General features: G+C 41.1%; 3 protein-coding genes and 1 pseudogene across 4 annotated transcripts; all 4 read right to left on the bottom strand.

Annotated features, from left to right (window-relative positions):
• Window positions 1-2,389: 2,389 nt before the first annotated feature.
• On the bottom strand, window positions 2,390-16,411 carry LOC104422786 (rac-like GTP-binding protein RHO1). 2 transcript variants are annotated; one of them, XM_039303782.1, is made up of 9 exons: window positions 16,260-16,411; window positions 15,748-16,018; window positions 14,723-14,810; window positions 14,528-14,637; window positions 14,376-14,439; window positions 13,865-13,929; window positions 13,697-13,762; window positions 13,477-13,598; window positions 2,390-2,774 (listed from the first exon to the last, which is right to left on the bottom strand). In XM_039303782.1, the coding sequence occupies exons 2-8, from the start codon at window positions 15,844-15,846 to the stop codon at window positions 13,497-13,499; spliced, it is 594 nt and encodes a 197-aa protein (XP_039159716.1). In that variant the 5' UTR covers window positions 15,847-16,018; window positions 16,260-16,411; the 3' UTR covers window positions 2,390-2,774; window positions 13,477-13,496. The 2 variants fall into 2 exon arrangements, with proteins under 2 accessions (XP_039159716.1, XP_010033515.1); XM_010035213.3 differs by lacking the exon at window positions 2,390-2,774 and having other exon boundaries at window positions 13,092-13,598.
• LOC104422787 (GDSL esterase/lipase EXL3) lies at window positions 3,086-7,035 on the bottom strand. The gene is made up of 5 exons (XM_010035214.3): window positions 6,652-7,035; window positions 4,603-4,733; window positions 4,080-4,313; window positions 3,688-3,943; window positions 3,086-3,571 (listed from the first exon to the last, which is right to left on the bottom strand). The coding sequence occupies exons 1-5, from the start codon at window positions 6,935-6,937 to the stop codon at window positions 3,375-3,377; spliced, it is 1,104 nt and encodes a 367-aa protein (XP_010033516.1). The 5' UTR covers window positions 6,938-7,035; the 3' UTR covers window positions 3,086-3,374.
• A 2,714-nt stretch (window positions 16,412-19,125) lies between the features above and the next one.
• Window positions 19,126-22,194, bottom strand: LOC104422785 (3-dehydroquinate synthase, chloroplastic). Its single transcript, XM_010035212.3, has 8 exons — window positions 21,726-22,194; window positions 21,333-21,483; window positions 21,069-21,236; window positions 20,731-20,957; window positions 20,536-20,659; window positions 19,805-19,867; window positions 19,570-19,713; window positions 19,126-19,486 (listed from the first exon to the last, which is right to left on the bottom strand). Exons 1-8 carry the CDS (start codon window positions 22,067-22,069, stop codon window positions 19,355-19,357), a joined length of 1,353 nt encoding a protein of 450 aa, XP_010033514.2. The 5' UTR covers window positions 22,070-22,194; the 3' UTR covers window positions 19,126-19,354.
• A 1,348-nt stretch (window positions 22,195-23,542) lies between these two features.
• Window positions 23,543-26,285, bottom strand: LOC104423990 (annotated as a pseudogene).
• Between the last annotated feature and the right edge of the window lie 564 nt (window positions 26,286-26,849).

Raw genomic sequence — 26,849 nt, 5'->3', positions numbered from 1 at the left:
TATGTTGAAGTATGCACATCGCTTGAGATTGTTTCGTTGGGAATGGCACCGCGTGCTGAAATGTTCTTTGGTTAGATGTTTGGTCCTTGTCTGAATCGCTTTATGTGGCAATTCAGACAGAAAGTAAGCCTAACCAAAAATGATACTTAATGTATTGTTGGCCCATTGGCATTCTGTCAATTAATCACCTAGAATTGAACATGCCACTGTCGGACAAATTTGGTATATAATCGTGGGGGTATCTATCAACTTTTTTGCGGCTCCATGTCCTCTATCAACTTCTTCTTCTTCTTCTTCTTTTATATATATATATAACAAATCAAGCAGTTCGCTCTCTTAAGAGCTCACAAAAAGACATACCACACTGATTGCATATATGCTCTGTACATATATATGATTGGTTATGTTCCACGTTCACCGTATAGTACGCTCAATTTACCGAAGGGTATAATTGTCACAAATTTATCAGTTTTGAGTTTTTGTGGTCGAATAAATTAGTTTGGGGTAAATTTGTCATAAAAGTTGAGGGACTGTGTTATATATTCAACTAAAGTTGATAGACAATTTTTTGTCCTTATCTCGCAATTGAATTTGAACAAAACCATTTATTTGCTAACCACATTGATGAAAACATTTTCATATAGTTCCTAGAAACTAAATTGAACATGCACAAAATGTTTAAAGATCACATTGAATAAATTAAAAGTTTAGGAACTATATTGCCTATTGGAGTGAAGTTTGGAGGTCATATTGAATAAATTAAAAGTTGAGAGACTGCATTATATATTCAACTAAAGTTCTTGGGCAATTTTTGTCCGTATCTCGCAATTGAATTTGGACAAAACCATTTACACTGATGATAACCAATGACCGATAGCCATCGTTCATGTCTCAAGATATATGTTGAAGTATGCACATCGCCTGAGATTGTTTCGCTGGGAATGGCATCGCGTGCTGAAATATTCTTTGGTTAGATGTTTGGTCCTCATCTGAATCGCTTTCTGTGGCAATTCGGACAGAAAGTAAGCCTAACCAAAAATGATACTTAATGTATTGTTGGCCCATTGGCATTCTGTCAATTAATCACCTAGAATTGAACATGCCACTGTCGGACTAATTTGGTATATAATCGTGGGGGTATCTATCAGCTTTTTTGCGGCTCCATGTCCTCTATTATATGTTGAGATTTTTACTTAGAGAGATCTTTATAGCGCTTCTTCTTCTTCTCCTCCTCCTCCTGTTTTTTTTTTTTAAATATATATCTTAAGAGCTCACAAAAAGACATACCACATTGATTGCATATATGCTTTGTACATATATGTGATTGGTTATGTTCCATGTTCACCATATAGTATGCTCAATCCGCCCAGGATTCTTTTATATTCTTTTTAAATCCTCAACTAATCATCCCATACGCAGTTTTTTCTCTCCATTTTTATGAGTTAGGAGTAAGCAATTTTAGTCTTTTGAATTGCCTATGTCCATGTAACTAGATAGCCTTTGTCATGGGCATTGGGTACTATGCCGACTTGCAGCTGCATATAGAAGGGGCGGAATCCGGGTAACAACGAGAATACACAGGAACGATGGAACAAGAAGGAACAACGAAAGAAGCGCTTCGAAAGAGAGAAGTCGAAAGGAGAAAGGCCAAGGGCCATGTAAGAAACGAGCAAAGAGAACTATTGGGGGAAACGTCGTCGGGGGTGCGGGAAACACAGTTGCTCAATGTTAATCGCAGGCGTACCGACCGAAAATGAGGGCATCGACGGTTCTTGAGAAACCGTTCCTTGAGGCGTTTGCCACTATTGGATCACAAAAGTAGAACTCAACGGTCAATGGAGAACTTTTACATAAATCATGCCAAATCGTATGTTGTTACCGCTAATTACGACTCCGATATGAAGTTCCCACCTAAGAGACTGGCCATTGTGCCCGCTTCACAGAGACTCAATCAAATAAGTTGAGGAGGTGATGGTGAATCTTCTATTTTTGTCATAGGAAGCGCCCACATCACAGGTTTATTTAGATGCCAAGAGATCTTACCCTGGAAAAAGAAAATTTTAATCACGAGACGGTGATGAGCCGTACTCAAATTGTTCAGTGAAGGGAGAAGTGAGTAAGATGATCGAACCAGTCCAAATAAAGTTCACCTTGGTGTCCATAAAAGGTTACTACTAAGCAGGAGCAAAGTGCTAGTCACGTTTACAAACTCAATTCAAGCGTAGGAAAAAATGGTCATCCCCAAAACCTTCCCATCTTGCAGCACATACGACTTCTGTCTCTTTTTCTGTTTTGATGTTGACTTTTATTCCTTAGTGGGCCGCCATTATGTGCGTGCTTGTGTTAGAGAGAGAGAGAGAGAGAGAGAGAGAGAGAGAGGAGGAGGATCTATCAGAAAAGCTCATCCAATTCTGCAGGAGTGACTAGCAAAAGACAAGAACATGAGAGGAGCACAGACATATGCAAGCCTTGCCAAGGAATTGCAAAGCGAGAAATATAACTGCCCGTTAAGACAGGTTTTCTGTTTTTGTTTCCTAAGTGGAGTCTCACAATAGATAAAGCAAAATCAGAACTGGAGTTAAGATGACACAATGATGATGATTGTAATTAGAGATCATGACACCAATATAAGGGTACCCATAGCGCCAGATGCTCACTGAGGACCGGGTCTCGTTAGTTGCGATGAGGATTGATCCAACAAAAGCAGCCTGCTTACCGGTAGAACTAACAAAGGACAAAAGGAGATACAGGCAGGTTGGAAAAGCTTGTTACATCTCTTTACACCTAGTCTCAATCACAATATTGAGCAGGCTTTTTGTGCTTTGCTCTTCTTTTTCTTCTGTTTTGGACAATGAATTATTGTTATTTTAGCTGCAGGACCACCATGTTAGGAGTAATTGACGGAATACCTTAAGATAGTATCTCAGACACTCTCTAAAGTTTCAAGGTGCCCAACTTACCCGCAGCATGAAGGTAAGGAGACATTCGCTTAAGTACCATCATATTTTCGATAATGAGTATTTTGAATGAAGAGTTCAATGTTTCACACTTTTGTTGAGCCGAACAAAATAAATAAGATGGCTGGAAGATAGGTGCGATATTCTACTGCCTCTGTTACAATCTATAACAAGAAGCTGGGGACCTTATGGAAACTTCAATCTGCAACAAGAAGCTGGGGACCTTATGGAAACTTCAATCTGCAACAAGAAGCAGGGGGGCCTTATGGAAGCTTCGAGGTGTACTATCTAATCCACTTCACCTGTAAACAACTAATAAATCCGAGCGGTCTCATAAAAGCTGGTCGGCATAATTGTCGATCGAGGTGTACTATCTAATCCACTTCACCTGTAAACAACTAATAAATCCGAGCGGTCTCATAAAAGCTGGTCGGCATAATTGTCGATCACATGATCCGATAGGATCTTATAGGCATTTTCCGTCGGATGGTAACCGTCCCAGAAGACGTACTTCGAGTCATCTTGGCATGTCTCGAGATCGTCTAGACGGTTGCACAGTATGCTCACTTCTATGTTCCCCGTGCCGCAGCACCCTCTATCTGCCACTTCGAATCCTGCACACATGCATCGACATGACCAAAACATGAGGCTGACCGACGGCATGACGATAGAGATTCGAATGCAAAAGCCAAAATCTTGTGTAGAGAGAGTATATAACGCAGCGAGTTACCGTAGTGCGAAGGGTTTTGGATGACGGAAAGCAATTTATGGTAGATGTCCATATAGACTAGTTTAGAGCCAGGGAGCTTCTGTTTGAGGGATTCGAGTTCTGAGGAGAGCTTGGAGTTGAAGAGGGTTGCTGCTTGATTGGCGGGCGCATTACAGGCTCTTTCTAATCCTCCATCAAGCGTTCTCTGTGCAGGCACACATCCGATCGGTGGTAGGCTCAGGATGCCAATCTTTCTTGCTCCTAATCCATAGAGCTCCTGCTAAATCGTACACCAGTACTTCAGAATCAGTTCTGTCTTGCAATTTAATCCCTATATTATCATGTCTTTTGGTCTTTCTTCGTCCTCGTCGTCATCATTGTTCGTAAAGAATGTTTCTCTTTCAAGACTTTACCTGAATGAAACTTGAAGCCGAGTTGAGCATGAGATCGGTGTAGGCCGGTATGTCGTATTCCCCTCGCCTGAATGGAGTCGAGTAGTAAGTGTTTGCGATGTCGTCGCTCCCGCACACCACCATGTAGACGCTATTCTTGACGATGTCCGCCGCCTTCTCTTCTCCGGCACCCGATTTTATCTTGTTCACGTACTCCTTGAACAAGTTTAGTTGATCTGATAGCGACAAGGCCGACTGCCGGAATAATTATATGATGGAAGAAATTTCAGGTGATTCCATTTGATTGCAAAAAGATCGAGCTGGACTAAACAAAGCTCGAGCAACTCGTGAGGAGGCCTGGTGTTTATACAGCGCGCACACTAGCACACACCGACGCTCCTCGGTGTCATAACGATTATTCTTTCACATGTATTGACGCCTACCGACGCACAAGCCTAAGACAATCCCTAAATTCCTAATTACCAAGAAAACAAAGAAAGGAGGGTCGAATTCTAAGAGCAGATCGGGAGGAGAGAGAGCTTACGGCGATTTGTGGAGTGAGAGGATCGTAACCGGTGGCGCCGGAAGCGAAGCTGACGCCGGTGAGGAGGTCTTCTAATTTGAGGCTCGGGTCCAAATAAGCAGGCAAGTACTGTTTAACTCCAAATGCTTCGACTGGAGAAAATTTTGTCCCAAGATTCGTAAAATCGGGTTAATAACGTTTGCTATGGTAAAATGTTAAAAAAGTGTTGGTACCTCGCAATTTATTTTGAAAGGCGTTCTTTTGAATTTGGATAAATTAACAAAGAAAAATCACACGACGAAACCTCGTAAACTTGCATTGGCATCGTACTTGTACCATAGACAATCCTCCAAAGAGACCGGCAACAAATTTGCACAAACATCAATCGGCATAGGAATTAGAAACATCATCTTGATGGAAAGGAGAGGGACTAGTACCGCTAAAAAAAAAAACATCTTATTTTCTTTTCTTCTTCTTTTCATTTTTTGTCAACCTTAGAGAAATCTCATACCAAAAGAAGGCATCACGATCCTTGCCTTGCCTAGACCAGGTGAGGGTCGCCGGTTCTCTTATGTGATCGGCAATGGTCGGTCGGCAAACTTGCCAGCCCATAGTTGGGAAAAATAAAGAAGGAAAGAAAAGAAGAAAAGAAAAGAAAAAAAAAGGAAAAAGAAAAGTAAAAAAGAACTCTAAAAAATAAAAAAAATTATCCATGTTTATGTTGGTCGTGTTACATGGTATGACTGGCATCTATGTTAGCAATTTCCAGTCGAAATTGACTGGATAGACTTAATTGGCACAAACGGAAAAGATTTAGGTCTAAATTGATCTAATTGAAAAGTTTATGTTAAATTGGCACAAATACAATAGATTTATAACTTGATGTCTATTATAACACATTGTTTTTCACTAGGGTCCAGTTGTTTTGCAAAAAGCAATTCATGGAAACCATTTTCCTCAATTTTTAGTGTTTGGTTTGTTAGGAAAATGAGTTAACGAAAAATAATTTTTTAATCAATGAAAAATGTTTTTCTATCAAAACTTAAATTTAAGAAAATGGTTTCCCCTCTAAAAGAACCAAAAAAATGTTTTCCTAAATATTTTCCTAGTTTTAGGATCCTTGGTTTATGAAAATTTAATTATAAAAATTATTCTTCTTAAAATAAATTTGTTGGGTAAAATAAATTGATTTATTTTTATTTTATAATTTTTTTGAATATTTTAAACTTATTATTATTATTATTATTATTATTATTTTCCTTCTTCCTCCACTAGCCGACCATGACGCGATTGACAAGCTCAAGGCTTGGTTGATCTAGGTGAGCTCGAGCTAGTCGAGTCGACAAGTTAAGGCTCGCCGGATCCAAGTAAGCTTAAAGCTTGCCTATGGCCTTCGTTGGTCGGTTGTAGCGGAGAAAGTCGGAAAAAGAAAAAAAGAAAAAAAAGAAAAAGAAAAAGTAAAGAGAAAAGAAGAGAAATTAAAAATTCAAACTTTTAAAGAAAATAAAGTAAAAGTAATTAAAAGTTCGATTTTTATATACAAATAAAAACATTAATAAAAATTTCGATTTTTTTGCCTAAAATAAAGTCATGAGATTGAAATCTTTATCCAATGAGATCCAAACATCATAAAATATTTTCGATTATACATGACCAAATAAAGGAAAACTAATCATATTCCCGAAATGTGTCGGAAAATCACCAAATAAAGGAAAACTAAAAAGTACATTTTTTTTCTTTTTTATCATGGAGTTTTTTATGAAACAAACGCACTCTTTAAAAAGTTATTAGGTTCATTCATAGAATTACATGTTTTTATGAAATAAAATAGCGCATGTTGGAGGCTCAAGCTTACCTCGCCCTGACTAATCTATGGTTACACTTGAAAGATCAACGCAAAAGAGTTCAAAGGTGGGGGAAAAGGCACAAGTCATGCATCTATCAGTATCACTATTCACTACAGGTGAAAACACACTGGTCACCTCAAGATGATAATAACATGAACTCAAGTGATCGATTTTTCCCGCTTTTGAAACTAGTTCAAAGCAGATGGATTTTTATGCACATTACCGAACAGGTCCGGCGGGATCTTCCCGTTGGAGAACCTCCCGGACGGTTTCCCCCCCATGAAATCCCGCCCGTACGGTGGGAAGTTGCACTTGACTATCGTCTGTATGTTGTTGTTGTTCCCGGGGTCGATGATGGAGTCACCGAACGCGATGTACGCCAGCAGGGGCGGCCGGGGCCTGGGCCGTGCCGAGGAGGCGAGCCTCCCGCGAGCGACGAGGGCAAGGGAGACCAAGATAACCGCATATAAAGGAGAAGATAAGCCAAAGGGTTTCCTAAAGCTTGACATCTTCTCGACGGGCACGTTCTCGCTAGCACAACCTCTCTAACTCAACAAGAATATAAAGGAGAAGGAGAAGGAGAGGAAGAAGAGCACAACAACGAGAGAGAGAGAGAGAGAGAGAGAGAGAGAGCTTGCTTTGGTTTTTCCTCAGGTAAGCATGGAGAAGACGAAGCTATTTATCGACTGTCCAGAGCTTTCAGAGTAGCTAGGCGACAGCGGTAATTGGTATTAGGTTTTAATATCAGATCTGAGCAAGAATTTGAGGCTTTGAAACGATGTTAATCATCGTCCCTCGTTGCTTAGTCCGGGCATGCATGCACATAACAGTCCCTGCGAGCTAGGGAAAGAGAGGAGAAGGAAATACTCTCGTCACTTCGATTTCGATTTCATTAATGCCTGCTAAACTTGTCCCTACCTCTCCCTTCCCAAGAAGAAAAACAGATGGAGACAGAGAACCTTTTTCTTTGCCGGGGAGGGTGGGTGGGAGGCAAAGAACGAAACAAGCTCCTTCGATTCTATCAGGGAAACACAATAGATTAACGGGATAAGTATAGTAAAAGTTTTAAAATTTATCATGAGAGTATAATCGAGTTTTAAAAGTCTCAAAAGTGCAATCAATGGAAAGACTTTAGTTGGATTCATTTGACATATTTTATAATTCGATTGCACTTTTCTAATAAGTTTTAAAATTTCCAATGCACTTATTTCTTATTGAACCATTTATATTTTTCGGATGTAATTACACATACATCAATCTTAGATTTCCAAAAGAGAAGCAAACAAATGGCAAAAATGAATATCTTGGAATGGATAATTGATCCATCCCGAAAGGAGTCATTTATGAACATAGGAAAAATCTTGACCACAGTCAAATTTAATATTATATGAGAGTTTAGAATGACAAATCAATCAATAAGCCGATACCCATTGAGATGTTAGCGAATGCGATGGACGGGGTTTTTGACACCATTCTATAACCGCCCGTCGTTTTCATCATCGATGGATCTTTTGGCCCTCCTCCTAGTCTTCATGTGGGATAACATATGATTAACAAGCCAATCAAATTACCAAAAGAAGTAAAAACAGAAAATAAAAGCAACGCGACCGCTTATTTAATTCGTCTTCCCAGCTACATAGACCAAAACAATTCGTACCCTCTTTTAATTACGGTGGGGACGAGGCATCAGCCAGAAGAACCGGACATTATTGGACATTATTGGACATTATTGGCCATGGTAGCGATAACTCGATCTAGCTACCTTGTTACGACTTCACTCTAGTCACTAGCCCTAGCCCTGCCTTCGGTATCCCCCTCCTTGCGGTTAAGGTAACGACTTCGGGCATGGCTAGTCAATAAATCCGACACGCGGTCAATGCGTATCCGAGCGTGTCAACGTCGCTCCGACACGTGTCGGATGAAGCATGTTAATGTGTCCGTGCAACATAGGTTGCTCAACATTAATCGCAAGCGTACCAATAGACATAGGTTGCTCAACATTAATCGCAGGCATACCGACCGAAAAGGAGGGTATCGACGGTTCTTGAGAAACCGTTCCTTGAGGCGTTTGCAACTATTGGATCACGGAAGTAGAACTCAACGGTGAATCGAGAACTTTTGCATAAATCATAACAAGTCGTATGTTATTACCGCTAATCACGACTCTGATATGAAGTTCCCACCGAAGAGACCGGCCATTGTCCCCGCTTCACACAGACTCGATCAAATAAGTTCAGGAGGTGATGGTGAATCTTTTATTTTTGTCATAGGAAGCGCCCACATTACAGGTTTATTTAGATGCCAAGAGATCTTACCCTGTAAAAAGAATATTTTAATCTCGAGACGGTGATGAGCCGTACTCAAATTGTTCAGTGAAGGGAGAAGTGAGTAAGATGATCGAACCAGTCCAAATAAAGTTCACCTTGGTGTCCATAAGAGGTTACTACTAAGCACGAGCAAAGTGCTAGTCACGTTTACAAACAGTGAAATCAAATACATTCAAGAAGGCAAAACGAGGAAGCATTTGTGCGACATGGTCGTGTAATGATAGACGTGCAATGAATGCGGCGGTACAAGGAGGAAAGAAATGCCTCAGTCTCCGTGGGGGCTGGAGCTACTTAATACACGATCCCACCCAACGAAGCCCAATGTCTAGCTTTAATAATAAAAGGGATAATGACGGATCGATATCTGAATTTTAACTCAATTTATAATGAAATCCCTCTATTTTCAATTTTTTCAATATAAGCACTTGGACTTCACTCCAATGCGGATTTTTAATTTCGTACACTTTATAAATTGTCCCTGAATTTAAATTAATAGAAGGATACTATTGAACATTTTCATATAGTTTAAAAACTAAATTGAATATGTACAAAAAGTCTAGAGATCATATATATATATATATATATATATATATATATTTTTTTTTTTTTTTTTATCGGTCCTACTCTAATCCTACTTTAACACTCACTCTTAGATTTTTGCTTTGCCTTTTGCGGTGTGGGAGTCGAAACCCACTCCTTAATAGATTAAAAGTTCGGGAACTACATTACATAATGGGGTAAAGTTTAGAGGTCACATTGAACAAATTAAAAGTGAGGGACCGCATTATATTTATAGCTAAAGTTGATGTGCAATTTTCTATGAAGAACCAATACTTCCAAGAGCGCCGTTTGTGTTGTGTCGGACATGTCGACACTATTGAACACTCGGTCAACGCACGTAAAAAATCTGACACCTAGTCAACTTTCGACACTCTTCGACACTCGAGTCGGAATTTTGATATATGAATTTTTGATACATGATTCCAATATCAAGGTCAATTTTAAAAGTTCAATAAACGATAGGTCAAAATATATATGTCAAAAAATAAAACACAATAATAAAAATAATAAATGGAGAAAGAATAAAAACCTAGTATTCTCTTTTCTCTTGACTCCCACTTCCCGTAATATACAATTCACCCCTTAATTTTTTTTTATTATCTTTCAACATATCTAACATTCAAGTTCAGAATATGGATCGCTTGTTTTTTCTCCAAATTTTATGAATTATTGAAATAGATTTGAATTTGTCAAATTGAAATAATGAATGATATTAATAAATTGCGGATTAATATTCTTAGAGCATATTTATTCTAGGAGTTTCTAATTATATTTATTTATGAATTTGATTCAAATTAATTTGATTGAAATAATCATAAAAATGATAATTTATTATTTATATATAAAAATATATATTTAATATACAATGTGTCCCAACATGTTGAAATTCTCTATTTTTTTAGAAAATACGTGTTAGAGTGTCGAGTCGTGTTGTGTCGTGTGGCGTCTTGTCGTGTCTTGTCGTATTACGTGTCACGTGTCAATGTCGGTGTTACTTAAATAATTTTTGTCCGTATCTGGCAATTGAATTTGGACAAAACCATTTATTTGCTAACCACACTGATGATAACAAAAGAGCCGATAACCATCGTTCACGTGTCAAGATATTTGTTAAAGTATGCATGTCGCCTGAGATCATCTCGCTGGGATTGGCACCGCGCGCTGAAATACTCTTTGGTTAGATGTTTGGTCCTCGTTTGAATCGCTTTACGTGGCAATTCGGACGGAAAGTATTAAACCGAACAAAAAATGATATTTAATGCATTGTTGGCCCATTGGCATCCTGTCAATTAATCACCTAGAATTAAGTCTTCCCTTGTCGTACTATTTGGTATATGATCCTGGGGGTATCTATCAACTTTTTCACGGCTCCATGTCTGCTATCATATGTTGAGATTTTTAGTTAGAGAGATCTTTATGGCTTTTTTTTTTTTTTTTTATATTAAATTTACACCTTACAAATCAAGCAGTTCACTCTCTTAAGAGCTCACGAAAAGACATATCACACTTATTACATTTATGCTTAGTACATATATATTTATGATTGGTTATGTTTCACGTTCACCATATAGTACGCTCAATCCGTCCAGGATTCTTTAGTATGCTTTTTAAATTCTCAACTAATCATCCCATATGCAGTTTTTTCTCTCCTTTTTTTATGAGTTAGGAGCAAGCAATTTTAGTCTTTTGAACTACCTATGCCCATGTAACTAGACAGTCTTTGTCATGGGCAGTGGGTACTATGCCGATTTGCAGCTGCATATAGAAGGTGTGGAATCCAGGTAACAACGGGAATATGCAGGAACGAAGGAACAGGACAGAACAACGAAAGAAGCGCCATGTAAGAAACGAGCAAAGAGAACCATTGGGGGCAACGTCACCGGGACGGCGGGAAACACAGCTGCTCAACGTTAATCACAGGCGTACCAACCGAAAAGGAGGGCGTCGACAGTTCTTGAGAAACAGTTCCTTGAGGGGTTTGCAACAGTTGGATCACGAAAGTAGAACTCAACGGTCATTCGGGAACTCTTGCAAATAGTTCCGTAGCTGCCATCTCCCCAACAAATTATTAATTCCAACTGCAAATCCTGTGGCTGCATCGTTGCTCTCTCTTAAGTCCCAACCGCATGCTGTTCTTGTATTGTTTATAACGAAAGACTTCATAGAAGAGGTCGCTTTCCTATTCCTGCCCATTGAGGGACTGATCTGGTCCAGTAGAAAACGTAGTTTCATTTAAGAAAATGAATTAACGAAAACTATTTTCCTATCGGCTTAAATTTAAGAAGATGATTTCCTCATTGAAAGGAACATAAAACTTTTCTAAAATATAATTAGGAATCGATGCTTGGATCTCGAAACTTTACATTTGAGCACAAAACTCCCAACGTTGGTTCTCAATTTCCGATGTTCAAGATCAATTTGACCATGGTGATGATACTTAATGTATTGTTGGCCCATTGGCATTTTGTCAATTAATCACCTAGAATTGAACATGCCACTGTCGGACTAATTTGGTATATAATCGTGGGGGTATCTATCAGCTTTTTTGCGGCTCCATGTCCTCTATTATATGTTGAGATTTTTACTTAGAGAGATCTTTATAGCGCTTCTTCTTCTTCTTCTCCTCCTCCTCCTATTTTTTTTTTTTTTTTAAATATATATCTTAAGAGCTCACAAAAAGACATACCACATTGATTGCATATATGCTCTGTACATATATATGATTGGTTATGTTCCATGTTCACCATATAGTATGCTCAATCCGCCCAGGATTCTTTTATATTCTTTTTAAATCCTCAACTAATCATCTCATACGCAGTTTTTTCTCTCCATTTTTATGAGTTAGGAGTAAGCAATTTTAGTCTTTTGAACTGCCTATGTCCATGTAACTAGACAGCCTTTGTCATGGGCATTGGGTACTATGCCGACTTGCAACTGCATATAGAAGGGGCGGAATCCGGGTAACAATGGGAATATGCAAAAACGATGGAACAAGAAGGAACAACGAAAGAAGCACTTCGAAAGAGAGAAGTCGACAGGAGAAAGGCCAAGGGCCACGTAAGAAACGAGCAAAGAGAACTATTGGGGGCAACGTTGTCGGGGGTGGCAAGAAACACAGTTGCTCAATGTTAATCGCAGGCGTACCGACCGAAAATGAGGGCATCCATGGTTCTTGAGAAACCGTTCCTTGAGGCATTTGCCACTATTGGATCACAAAAGTAGAACTCAACGGTCATTCGGGAACTTTTGCATAAATCATGACAAATCATATGTTATTACCACTAATTACGACTCCGATATGAAGTTCCCACCGAAAAGATTGACCATTGTGCCCGCTTCACACAGACTCGATCAAATAAGTTCAGGAGGTGATGGTGAATCTTTTATTTTTGTCATAGGAAGCGCCCACATCACAGGTTTATTTAGATGCCAAGAGATCTTACCCTGTAAAAAGAAAATTTTAATCTCGAGACGGTGATGAGCCGTACTCAAATTGTTCAGTGAAGGGAGAAGTGAGTAAGATGATCGAACCAGTCCAAATAAAGTTCACCTTGGTGTCCATAAGAGGTTACTACTAAGCACGAGCAAAGTGCTAGTCACGTTTACAAACTCAATTCAAGCGTAGGAAAAAATGGTCATCCCAAAACCTTCCCATCTTGCAGCACATATGACTTCTGTCTCTTTCTGTTTTGATGTTGACTTTTATTCCTTAGTGGGCCGCCATTATGTGCGTGCTTGTGTTAGAGAGAGAGAGAGAGAGAGAGGGAGGAGGATCTATCAGAAAAGCTCATCCAATTCTGCAGGAGTGACTAGCAAAAGACAAGAACATGAGAGGAGCACAGACATATGCAAGCCTTGCCAAGGAATTGCAAAGCGAGAAATATAACTGCCCGTTAAGACAGGTTTTCTGTTTTTGTTTCCTAAGTGGAGTCTCACAATAGATAAAGCAAAATCAGAACTGGAGTTAAGATGACACAATGATGATGATTGTAATTAGAGATCATGACACCAATATAAGGGTACCCATAGCGCCAGATGCTCACTGAGGACCGGGTCTCGTTAGTTGCGATGAGGATTGATCCAACAAAAGCAGCCTGCTTACTGGTAGAACGAACAAAGGACAAAAGGAGATACAGGCAGGTTGGAAAAGCTTGTTACATCTCTTTACACCTAGTCTCAATCACAATATTGAGCAGGCTTTTTGTGCTTTGCTCTTCTTTTTCTTCTGTTTTGGTGGTTGAAGCACAACCCTTATGGCTGCGTCAAAGACGGCCTTCACATTCTGCGCTCAAGATAGGACTTCATCCATTAAGAAGACTGGCATCTTCAAAAGCAAAATTACTCATGATGAAATATCTCGTTGAAGAATATCATCTATACCTGTTGTGTTTTCGAACTGCATTCAATGTATGCAGGAGCTCCAATCAGCTTCCTTAATTCCTCTCCCTAGAAGAAGTAATAATAAGGTTCAGATATAAATAGAATAATCATAGGAAACAATCATACTATTCATTTGGCTTAAAATGAACAATGAGCAATGATCAGTACCTGCTGGGTCGTAATAGGCACTGCACCAGGATGGTCTATAAAGAACTGCTTATCATCCCGCAAATCTGGACCAATTAACATTAGTATTCAATACGTTTAGATCCTGGAAGAATGCAGTGTCTGCATCTTCAATGCAAGTTTACAGGATGGAAGAGGGTATATAAAATGGGAAGCCAAAGAGTGATTATATTCAAGTCAACTCCATGTTAAGATCACTACAGTTGTAGAGAAGTTTCTGCATAGAGCAAACAAATTAAAACTTTCAGATAATATTGTTAAAGAAGAAATCAATCATGGGGAGTTAATTGATAAATTCTGAACACTGCTTGAAAATGTTAACTGTAAACAGTGCTATGCAGTTCAACTATTAATAGTTGGCCATCGTATTTTCTTCCAACTTGCAAAATGGAGTATATAAAACATACACATGTAGGTCAGCACAAAGAAACACACAAATGTCGTCGAGAAAAGGCAGAAAAGAAGCTAAATGCCGATTAAATAGAGAAATTACCCAGCTTTGTTCCCACGAGAATTATTGGCACACCAGGTGCATAATGCTTTAATTCTGGAATCCACTGGAAAAAAAAAGTGATAACATATCAGCATACAAAATCATGTAGACCAAAAACCAAAAGCCCATTATACACTGTTAGGCTCTCTGACCTTCTTTGAAACGTTTTCATAACTGGCCTTGCTTATGAGAGAGAAAGCAAGTATAAAAACATCTGCTCCACGGTAACTTAGAGGTCTTAATCTGTTATAATCCTCTTGTCCTGTTCAACGAAATGAAAAAGACAAAAACAAATAAATGCCAAAACAATTGGCAAAATCATCAACAGCAAAAGAAGTAGAAATTACCAGCAGTATCCCACAATCCCAGATTAACAGTACTTCCATTAACCACCACATTTGCACTAAAATTGTCAAACACCGTGGGCACATAGTCCTGTTTCCATCATTCAGTAATAAAATCATGAGAAAATGTTCAAATATTGAATAAAAAAACCCCTCGACATCCAACCAATCAATCACACAAAAATTTCTTAAAGCAGACTTAACAGGAGAAACCAAACAATTTGATAGATCATTTGCTCCATTAAGCTCATAAGAAATGTAAGTAAAAAGCAGAAACACATTTACCCGAAATCAACAACTGGAACCATATAATCAATAGAATGAGAAAATGGCAGCATATATCACTAAGATCCATAAACACTAATACACTTAAAATAATCGAGTCCCAAAAACTCTCAGCAATCACACGGAATACTATAATTGAAATCTAGCAGACAACACTATAGCGGGCATATAATAGAAGCTACAGGAGTGTATCCTACAAACTGATGCTAGCGGGGTATGATGTGCACAATTGGGACAATATCTCCAACCTTCCGGTAGCATAGCATAAGAAGAGAAACAATAACATATAATAGCATTTCCCCATTATTCAGCAAACCAGAGAAGAGAGTACATCAAATGTTATTTGCTACATTTCCAAATTGAGCAAGCAGCACAAAGAAGAAAAGAGCCATAGTACGTAACACAAGGACTTCTATAATCCGTATCCGCATTCAAGGCAATGTACTACCGATACGATATACGAACCTCAAAGATCTGCTCTCAATTAGGCGACGAAAGAGAGAGAAAACAAACATAGAAACATAGAAAAACCAGACTTTTTCCTTGACAATTATGTTCGGTTCCCCGAAAGGTAAAGAACCTAACAAGAACCTCCACAAAAATTCGCAACGATCCAAAGCAGATCATCCGGAAAAATGCTACATAATCCAATCATTCTCCAGCGACCGAGAAGCGAATTCGCAAAGAAAACGCAAGCGCCGAAGACAAGCGGTAAAAAGAAGGCGTTCTCAACGAGTACTCACCGTGGGGAAAGTGTTGCTGGTATAAGAAATCAACAGGCAGGTTTTGCCGACGGCACCGTCGCCGACGGTGACGCACTTGATGAACCTCGACGCGCTCATTTCCCCCCTTCCTCCTCCCTCCTCCCTCCTCCCTCCTCCTCTTCCTCCCGCTCCTCCTCCTCCTCCAACTTCACACCTTCAGATCTCGCCTCGAGCCGCACACCCGATCGCAATGCCGCCGCCGCCGCTACCGCCGCCGCCGCCTCCAAGCCACGCCAATTCAACCGCGCATCTGGCACATTGCGAGCGCGCATCGGAAGAACGCAAAGGCACCAGATCTCAGAAGAAGAAGAAGAAGAAGAAGAAGAAGAAGAGCGAAGCTCAAACCCTAAGGCGGAAACCGGCGATCGGGCGAGAGAATCAACGCGAGGAGCGATGGGGAAATGCGGATCGAGACGACGATGGCGGACTGCAGATCGGGCAAGAGAGAGAAAGTAGAGAGAGAGAGGGAGAGAGGGAGAGAGAGAAAGTACCATTTCCGAAGCCGGAAATCAGTGCCGTTGAAGCGTTCGTGGGAGCGAGACGAGACGCACCAGTCTTTCCGCTCAACGAAACCAGCCCTTCCCTCGTCTTTATTGCACCCCACAAAAGCCAAAATCCAAATTTTCGATTTTTCTTCTTTTGTCCCTTTTCGCTATTTGATTTATGTTCGTAATTTTTTTGAATTTTCTTTATTCAATTTTTTACCCACCTTTTGTTATTTATTCTATTTTATTCGGGGGAGTGGGGTTGGGGGGCCAGATTTCGATTTTTGAATTTGAGCTGTCGCTTTTTCTGGCGACCCGTCTTTAATTTCGGGGCTTTGCTTCGGGATTAAAACGGATTGGAATCGGACGTTGGAGTCCAGCGTCCAGCGTCCAGCTCAGCTCCCGCCCGAGAATAGAACGGGATTGGAGCGAGTCATCATGACGCCCCGCGGCGTGGCGCTCGCTTTCATTCATTCCTCTCCTCTCCCTTTTGATTTCTTATTTTTCGATATTCCGAATCTTGGCCACCGCAAGATTACGTCGGGAATTTCATAAATGCTTCGTGTCTCGACCGCACAACGATGCTGTGGTCCGGGAGAAATGGAACGTTGGAGGCCTACGAGGCAGCCAGGCGGGTTTTTAAATTTTGATCTCCAAACCGACCCGCCGAGTCGTATATCGCGTGGCTGGCGATGACATGAAAAGAAAATGAGGGTAACCTCGTTTGGAAAAGGATTTGAAAGTAAGCCAATTAGATTGATTATTATTATTTTTTCCTCTCAATTTTTAAGGTGGAAGTGAGTTTAGGGAAAAAATGACTCCAGGTCAAGTTTGAGCTACCCGGATCCAATACATACACAACGATTTCAGGCCAATAACATTTCAGTTCAACCCGATGGATTCAACTAGGCTCCGAGATTAAGGTAGCGCATGATAACATTTCTATTCCTCAAGATTTCTGTTATTTTGTTTTTCGGAACAAAAAAAAAAATAGAAATCTGTTTGGTAATCTGTTCTCGGGGATAGAAAGTTAGCCTTAAATGGTTTTGAAACAGAAACAATAAGCAAAAAAAAGTTGCTTTTTATTTTTGGGAATAATTTCTAGAAATAAGTCAATTTTTTTTTTCTTTTATTCCTCTCTCTTGTCGAGGCCACCTCCAACCGCTCGTCACCGGTGCTACTGTCGGGCCGGGTCATTGGTCGTTGTCGCAACTGCCCGCCGTTGCCGTTGCATGATCGTCATCGCCGACCGCCGCCGCATAACCCATCGGCTGCCACCTCCCACAGCCGACGATCGGTGGTGGTCGGTGGCTGATGGGTTGTGTGGCAGTGGTTGGCGGTAACGACGGCGGCCAGCGATCATGCAACGGCGGCAGTTGGCGGTCGGCGATCCATGAGTAAGAATAAAAATAAATAAATATAAAAAAGAAATTATTGTGTTACCAAACACATTTCTATTCTTTTTCTATTCCAATAGTAGATATTTTGTTTAGTTACCAAACGAGTTCTTTTATTTAGAAATTATTCCCTGAATAGAAATAAAAAATAATTATTTCTAAAAAAATTATTCTCCAACCAAGAAGCATTATCATGCGCAGCCTAAATAATAATAGGCTCAAGTAACATGAATAGAGCAGAGGGATAGACTCCTTGCTACTAGTTCAGATCAAGGGATTTAATGTTGATGGCGTGTGGAAAGATAACAAAGGAGCCATAGATATTATTGCACAATTGGCTAGCAGCTTAGCAGTCCAGGCTTGGACAAGTAGAGGACGTTGGGACTCGTCAACGGAAGTGGAAACAACAGCTCTCCTTCTTGCCTACAATCATGCTCAATCCTTTAGCATCCAAAAAGCAATTTTTAAAGGCAATTGCAAGATCTAACTAATACCATCCAACAAAAAGATCTTTAGGCCTATTTGGTTTAAATTTGGAGAAATGGTTTTAGATTTTCCAAGTATCTTTGAATGAATGGGCATTTAGTGAATGCAAGAGTGTTTGGATATTCATTTTTGTGCATATTTTGTAAAGCAACTTTGAGGTGAAAAGAAAAAGGAAAAACAAAAAGAAAAGAAAAACAAAAGAGGAGATGCAGAGTATTGGAAAGGGTGAAATTGTGGGAAAGGTGGCTCAAGTTGCTATTGTTTGTGGTGCTAGTGGTGGTGGGGAGGCGGTTGGTGGTGGTGGTGGTGGGAAGGTGAGAGGGCAAAATTGTGGGAAGGCGGCTTGATTTGTTACTGGTGGTGTGCTGGTGGTGGTGGGGAGGCGGCTCACTTGATATCAAGCAACCCAAGCAACATCACTTTGTTGGCTGAGCTTCACCAGTGGAGCAACAAGTCCAAGGAAGAAAACGATGAATAGTATTTTTGAGGGTAAAAGAGGAAAACGCGAGTATCAGTGAGTGTAATATTGGAAAGAAAAAAAATCATTAAACCTCTACTTAGTATTCCGAAAATGTTAAAAGCCCAAAACATAAATGCTTTGAGCTTTCAGCATTCAAAATGCTAATATTTGGCCAATGAGGCTTCAAAATGCTAAATCAAATATCTAATATTTTTTTCAAAGGGTTTTGAGGGCCTAAAGCCTCTTGAGAATGTTGAACCAAACTAGGCCTTTATCCATGGGAGTATTCAATCTTTGGTTGTAAATTCTCACTCCCTACAGCTACTCAGTCCAGATTGGAGCTTAACATTTGGAGCTGCTCATGCACTCACAAATTGGAATTTTAATCAGGGACTGCATCCTCCTCTCTTTTCCACAATCTCCCATCTAGAGATAAAAATATTGTTTTAGTGGAGTCTTCCTTTATTTATCGTTTTGATGTAAGTGCTGCATTCAATTTGAAATATTCTATTTGCAAAAAAAGAGAACAGAGGGACAGACATAAACATCTTTATTTTTGTTAACGATCCCGTCTGTCTAAAGTAAAAACCCTTCCCAATCAATAAGATTTCACCAATACAATCTAGGTCGACGAACTGAAGGTGTGCGAACAATTGCAACACTGGCTTTCCCACACTACAACAAAAACTACACATACATCTGCTGACGAAAAAATTGCACATATCGCAGGGATGAAAGCTCCCTCCGCATCTCTGTTCTCAAGACTTGACAAATGCACGGAGCGTTTCATCGAGGGCCTTCCTATCGTAGTCGCCCGTGAAGACGCAGTTGCCCAGAGGCCCTTTTAGAAGGATGAGCCTTAGCAGCCCGTCTGCTACCTTCTTGTCGACCTGCATTTCCAAACGAATGTTAATGCCCGTAGGATCACGGATTCTCAAACTCAAATAGGATCATGTGGATAGAACTCTCTTACCGCCATAACAGACTTGAACATCTCCACGGTCATGGTTTCAGGAGGGCAAGTTGGCAATTTAGCCTGCTTTAGAATCTTGTCAACTCGGGTCACAATCGATTCATCAATCCAACCAAGCCGGTAGGACATATCAACAGCCATAACCTGAAGTCCAGAGACTTCGTTTAGCATTACAGGTCACACAGGCCAAGATAATGCTGTAAAAACAACAATGGGACAAATATAGAGAACTTACAATGCCTGCCGCAACAGCTTCTCCATGCAGCCATTGACCGTAGCCTAAACCGGTCTCAATAGCCTGAAATACCAGAAGTACATGGTAAATTGCAAACCATAAAGGATGGACATAAAAGAATTGCACAGACCTGTTAATGAATAAGAGGAGCCATATGACACTATCCTCCTAAACCAGTCTTTTGTTAGGTACATATGACTGCATGGAACCATTTAACTTCACTATTTAGTACATCTTCCGTTAGGATTAGCTACAGCTCTGCACTAGAATGAGGCTTTGATCTAATATACATATAAGAAGGCAAAGGTAGCAGGCTTTTGGGAAAATTAAACTATATGCTTTGCCAATTATAATTTGGGCATGAGACCTAGATCAGCAGATGATTGAATATGCATTGGGCTGCAAACTGCATCACAAGAAAATGCTGCAAGGAAAACTCATTATTTGAAATTGCAGCATTAATGCAATCTGGGTCAATTAACAGATGCACCAGCAGCACATTCCTTCTGTGAGGCTCCTTAGCACTAACTTGTGTCATTCTATAACAGTCTTACATAATAATGCTTACCCTCCATGTCTTGTTAGAGAAATAAGTTTACAATATGCCTTGGAGTTGGAAAAAATCCCAAATTTCATACTCAAAACAGAAGCCCAAATGAATATCCCAGGGTCAAGAAAATGTATTGACAAGCTGTAAAACCAAACACCAATTGCTTCGGCATGAAACTTACATGGCCAAATGTGTGTCCCAAGTTCAATGTTGCCCTCAATCCACTTTCTTTTTCGTCTAAGGACACAACCTCAGCCTTATTTTCACAGGAACGCTTTATAGCATATGCTAGTGCTGATGGATCCCTGTGACAAAGCAACTCATCAACATTTTGCACAAGAACAGCCAAGGACCCAGCAAACGGTATTAATATTACCTGGCTATTAAGGCATCCATATTCTTTTCCTGCCACTCGAAAAATTCAGTGTCCCTTATAAGCCCATACTTAACAACCTCAGCAAGGCCTGATGCTAATTCCCTATCTGGCAAGGTGTTCAGAGTGTCGGTGTCTATAAGCACACACTGTGGTTGGTAGAAGGCACCGATCAAATTCTTCCCAAGGTGGTGATTTATGCCAGTCTTCCCACCAACAGAAGAATCCACCTGGGCCAGAAACAAAACAAAGGATGATCCATCAGCGTGGCAGCACAAGAGAAAAGATATAAACAGCCAAGTTGACGATAAAGGATTCACTAGTTCTCAGTGACAAGAGACCTGAGACATAACGGTCGTGGGAATCTGAATGAAGTTAACACCACGGAGGAACGAAGCAGCGGCATACCCACACATGTCACCGATCACACCACCGCCGAGGGCGACAAACGTGCACCGGCGGTCCAGACGCGATTCGATTGCTTTATCAAAGACTTTCATCAGGGTGTCCTGATCAAAACAACCTCACACGTCACTCAAAAGCCCGTTCCACCAGGCGACAAAACGATGGAAACCCCCCCGAACAGAAAGCTTCAAGAGACTCACCATGTCCTTGTACTTCTCACCATCGGGCAAGATCACATGATCGACGGAAACATTTGGGTTTCCCTTGGTTAGAGCATCGACGACTTTATCCAAGTAAATCGGCGCCACGGTGTCGTTGGTCACCACAAGAACCCTCTTACCATGAACATGCCTATTACAGAGCAAAGCACAAAAATCGTTTTTTTAATCAAAGGAATCTGAAAGCAACTCTAGAGGCAAAGCAGCCATTCGAAGTTCAGGGACACTCGTAAATTCAATCAGATCAGGCTCCATCCGATAGAATCCACGATCGAAAACATCGCAATCAAACTCCCTCCGAAGAGTCTCTTCTAATCGAATTCAAATGACGCGAGATTCAAAGCACGCATGCGTTCCGACAGGATAGGAGAAGACCTCTGCAAGAGCTCGGGCTGGTCCAGGAGCCCGGACCCGATGTAAATCGGGTAGCTCCGGTCGCCCAGGTCGACGTCGACGATGGTGGGAGCCTTGGGGCCGGCCTCGCTCTTGGACTTGTCCATGACCGGCGTCGCGCTGCTCGCGCGGACCTTCAACCCCGCCGCGCCCGCCGCGGTCACGCTCAGGGAGCACGCGCCGCCGCTCCGCCGCAGCCGGGCGCCGCCGGCGGAGGAGCAGAACGAGAGGGTCTCGGGGCGGAGGAACGCGTCGGCGGCGGTGGCGGCGGCGGCGGAGGGCTTCGGGGAGGCGGAGAGGCGGAAGGCGTGGGCGGTGGAGGCCATGGGGGAGGGGGATCGGGTCGGGTCGGGTCGGGCCGGGGGAGAAGGAGAGAGAGGGAGAGATGTGGAATGGTGGGCATTGCGTGGTGGTGCGGGGAAGAAGAAGCGGACGGGGGCTGGTGGCGCTGGTGGCGGATGTGGGGTTAGGTGGGGAGGGAGGAGTCTCTCTCGTTTTGGAAATCTTGGTGAGAACTAATCATTGCAATTTTTTTCTTTTTTTTTTTATTTATTTACCTGCCAATTTTATATTTTGGGGAAAATGAGAATTAGTATGTGAGAAATGAGAATTGAGAAAATATTTATGGGGCTATTTATTCATTTTCATATCCATTGAATTTGATTAGGTTGATTTGGTTTACTCATTAGATCCGCTTAATTTAGTGATTTCAATAGATTTAATGGCAATTAGGGATGAGCAATTGGGTCGAATCTGAATTTGACCCTTACTTGGTTGCTATAAGCCGATCCTCACAAGCACCATTTGAAGTTCTCGAGTGAAAAATTTGAACAGGCCATTGAAATTCAATGGCCAATTCAAGGCTAGTTCTTGGATAGAATTAGTTTTAAACCAATTCAAGCTAAGTCCAACAAGGCTTTTTAATTGAGAATTTATGCAGAAAAAATTACTTATAATAGAGCAATTGAAAAAAAAAAACTGAAATAGAAAAAAAAAAACCGATTGTTGGATTGATCCCAGAATTTTAAATCAGCTGGTTGTAGGTTCGACTAGTTTAGTTATTGATTCTAAAAATCTAATACTCGGTTCTGATAGGGTAAATTTAAGATCCATATTCTTAATGTTCATTGAAAGCGAATTTTGGATTCGGTGGTCAAAGGCACAATAATTTGGAACAAACATGGGGGGCATAGTTCATCTTCCAATCTTAATTCGAGCACGAGCCTGTTGGCGTTCAAGCAGCGAGAATCAATCCCCTTGTCTTCCCGGGATCCTCTCCCGTGCTTTGAAGGTTCGACGATAACCATAAATCTTCGAAGCTGCTTGTCCGAGGGGAAGACTCGTTCACCGTAAAGTCAACCCATTTTGTGGCTGCGCAGGCAAAGGCAGCACGGCCTATCTGATGTACTGGTGATACCGACATCTCAACTGTCGACTTTGTGGACCCTTTGCCTCCTTCTCTCCTTCTTGGAAAATATGTGATTAATTGAAAAGTGAGTAATTCTTTTCATCATTTTTTCCCTTGCAAATCGCGTGTTTGCACCGACCATCCATGTTTCGTGCAAAATTATGAACTTGGCTTAGATTTAACCGGTTGGAACATTCCTAAATGTATGTGTCTGGACTTCTTTTATTTTGCTTTTTACAAGGAAAAAAAAAAAAGACTTACAAAACATACGATGACAATTGAAGTGCAAACTGCAAACCCGTTGACAGCACACATATGGCCTTGTCTAAGTTAGGTGGTGACCCTTCTTTTTTCTTTTCCACACAAATTTATCTCTCTCTCTCTCTATGAATTAGCAATCTAGGCAAATTTCAGGTGACTTTCTAGTCAAAGACACCACAAGACAAGAGTGCTCCACTTCCTTGGTGGCCCTAGCCGCCATGTCTGTGAACCTCTTGATCAAGAAGTCCATTCTGACCTCCAAAGTGGCCTATGATCATGAACTCGTTCACTATTGTGAGATAAATGGGTCTTTAAAAGATTTGAACTTAAAATCTTCTAACTTAAACTCAATAGAATGTGAGAATTTTGTATGATCACAACCGATTATTCTAAAAATTTAAGTTGTTAGATAAATGAATAATTTATAATTTAATTATTTTAATAATTGCCCTCATGGCCTTCGCCGTTATCTTAGTTGTCTTCCTCCTGTCATACTTGTGCCCTCCATCCGCACCATCCCATGGAACTGCAATGATCTCTAGCCAGTCGAGCTCGAAGGACCCTTCTCTCTCTACCTCCGCCCGCACGTCCTCTGCAGAGGGATCGTCGTATGCCGTGTTGTAGCTGTGCAGCTTCTCTTCCTCTACCAATCCCTGCGTGGTTCGAACATTTTTTTTTTTTCTCTTTCAGCAAATTGATTGAGGTGTGTATTTAGACCGTGCGAAAGGGTTAAACGTTCGGTGCCCTGCTAACGCCATTCTGCTTGCGGTATTCAATGACGCCAGTCCGATGACTCATCATCTGATCTGAGAGCTGCAAGGTGGCCAGGCTTTAGGAGACCGCTAGCTTTCGTGATTCTGTAGCATCCATTAGTCAAATGGTGACATTTTTAGCTTCTTAAAGATCACCAGCGAAAGCTAAAGTTAAGAAATCGCAAAGTTCACAGGCTGCTCGATTCAATTCAAGTAGCCAAGTGACAGGTTTTGCAAAAATGTGCAACTTATACTCCAGGATTGATCAACTTGGGCCAGGCAAAATTGATTAATAACTTGGACTGTAAAAATTCCGGAGACCGAGCCTTGCGTATGCAATGAGTAGAACACACGGATGCGGAGAAATACTTTTGGAGCAACACGGACCTGTGAGACCAAATCCTGAAATGCTAGTCCTAAGTAGTCCCAAAGCAGACAACTTTCATCGGGAGATGGATCCGGCATCCTCCGGCCCCTGATAGCCAGAACCATGCGTTGTCCGGGACTATTTCTTCTGATCGCCACTTGAGAAATGAAGAGAAGTTTGTCCTGAATTGGTTCAAATAAGCTTCCACGACTCGACTCCCCGTGGACTCGTCCTTGAAATATAAACTTTCCCTTTATTTACCAGCGCTTTGTTAGATCGGTCACTCAGCTTGACAGGTACCTGCAGAAGGGAATTTCAGGTGAGAATTCTTATCATTGAACTATTCACTCCTTTTTTCTCGTCAAGCTTAGAACCATCAGAAGCCATCAAATTCTGCTGGAATGCTCATACAAAAATTTGAAAGCTCAAAGACTTTTTATGGTTATAGGTTGAAAGTACAATGATCTTATGGTTGAGGGAAGTAAAATTCGATTTTCTATTAAAAAGGGTGAGTGCGGACCTGGGAGAGCCAATGGAGGCTCGTGGAAGATTGCACGAAGTGCAGGCTCTTCGCAGGGAAAAAGCCTCCTGTAGAAGGAACCTGGAACTCCGGCGATGTAACATGGCCCAAAATCCAGGCCGTTCTCTTCTCTCATCCTCTTCTGGAACTCTGGAAGGGACATGAAGACCGTGTTGAAGTCGTTGGAAGGGAGGTCGTTCGGGAGCATGAGGAACTGTGATGGCGAGTGGCCGAGTTGGCGGCACGTGTTGTGGATGATGCTCAAGCTTGCAAAGATTGCCAACAGAGTGTTTGGCCCGGAAGAGCAGCCGAGATCGGCGATTGTGATGGTAGCAGAAACTTTCGTGGTACAGAAATCCTGTGGCGCCGTGCACAACACTGGCATCATCCTGGAAAGACGTGCGACCTGGAAAAGAAATAGAAACTTCAGTTTAAATGGGGGCAACATAGTATTGAGGGAAAGGTAATATGTCAAGGCAGTGTTCAATGAATTTGGCTGATGATTTACGCATCTTGTGTGGAATTAAATCTTATTACTTTGCTCTTGAAGTTTGTTTATGCCCTCGGTTTGTTTATCAAAAACCAAATTTATCCGGAGGTTGTAGAATTCTGCTTCATATTATCCTGTAGCGAACTTTGCATTGGCACCATTCATTATCGGGAGAATCTGATGAGCTTTTACGACCACTTTGCTAGCTGCATTAAGGGGTCTTACGAGTCTGTGGTTTGATTTACATCACTGGAGACGGATACTAATTGAAAGAACTACCGAGGGATTGACGGTAAAGGTTTCATAGATGCTGTGTAAGAAAACCATGGCATCAAACAAATTAGAGAGACTTTATTGCTTGTCTTCAGCTTCAATAGCATTTGCTGATATTGAAGAAGAGAAGAAACTAAGGAGACAGATTACTCCTGTGATCACATCTGTGTGAGCTGACTCATGGCTTAGATTTAGAAGATTATCTGCTTAGTAGCTACTTCAATCTGACATGACTGACAGTATAATCGGAAGTACCGAGCACCTTCCTACAAGAAACAGCCCTGTAGACGATAATTAATTCAACTGTAATTGTACCTGAGAATGTTAATTGACAAAACTAAAAATATTTGAGAGAAGTCGTGATAATCAGTAAGTGGGGACCCGTCCTTTGGAATTCTCAGTGTAGCTCTCTTCTCTGCAGCCGCCATTCATACTCAGAATCTGCTCAGTTTGGATGCTCTGTCCCATCATCGCTTTCTGCAGATCAAATCCGCCTTTCCTTGGGGCTAGACAAATTCCAGTCGGACTTATCCATAATTATTCTTGGGGGCACATCCTTTCTGTTAATAATTAATCCTTCTGTGAAGATCTCTATTTTCCCAGTTAGGCTCACTTCGGTGCTTTAAAAGCAGTTCTTTAGTAGCAAAACAAATTATAAGCTTGCCAGTTCTCCGTACTATTCAGGCCTTCTCTCTGGGCAAGTGTCTTTATTCTTCATGCGGCAATGTTGGACCAAATTGAGCGTAATGCTGGACTAGATTGAGCGTATTCTTAGATAATTTCTTTGGTGAAGCCTCGAGTTGGGCAGATGGGGTGCTAAGGTCTCTAGGGATGATGTATGCCTTCCTAAGTTGGAGGGTGGTCTTGGCATCCGTAAATTGCATGAGTGCAATAAGGTGGCCATGCTCAAACATATCTAGATCTTGTTTTCAGATAATGAGTCAATGTGGTGTAAGTGGATCCACTCCACCTTCTTAAAAAGAAAGAATTTCTAGGTTGCTACGAAGCTGACTTGTTGTTCTTGGGCTTGGAAGA

Source organism: Eucalyptus grandis, chromosome 10 (assembly GCF_016545825.1).
Source record: "Eucalyptus grandis isolate ANBG69807.140 chromosome 10, ASM1654582v1, whole genome shotgun sequence".
Taxonomy (NCBI): Eukaryota; Viridiplantae; Streptophyta; class Magnoliopsida; order Myrtales; family Myrtaceae; genus Eucalyptus; species Eucalyptus grandis.
Note: the sequence above shows the minus strand (reverse complement) of the source record. Positions and strands in the feature narration are given on the sequence as shown.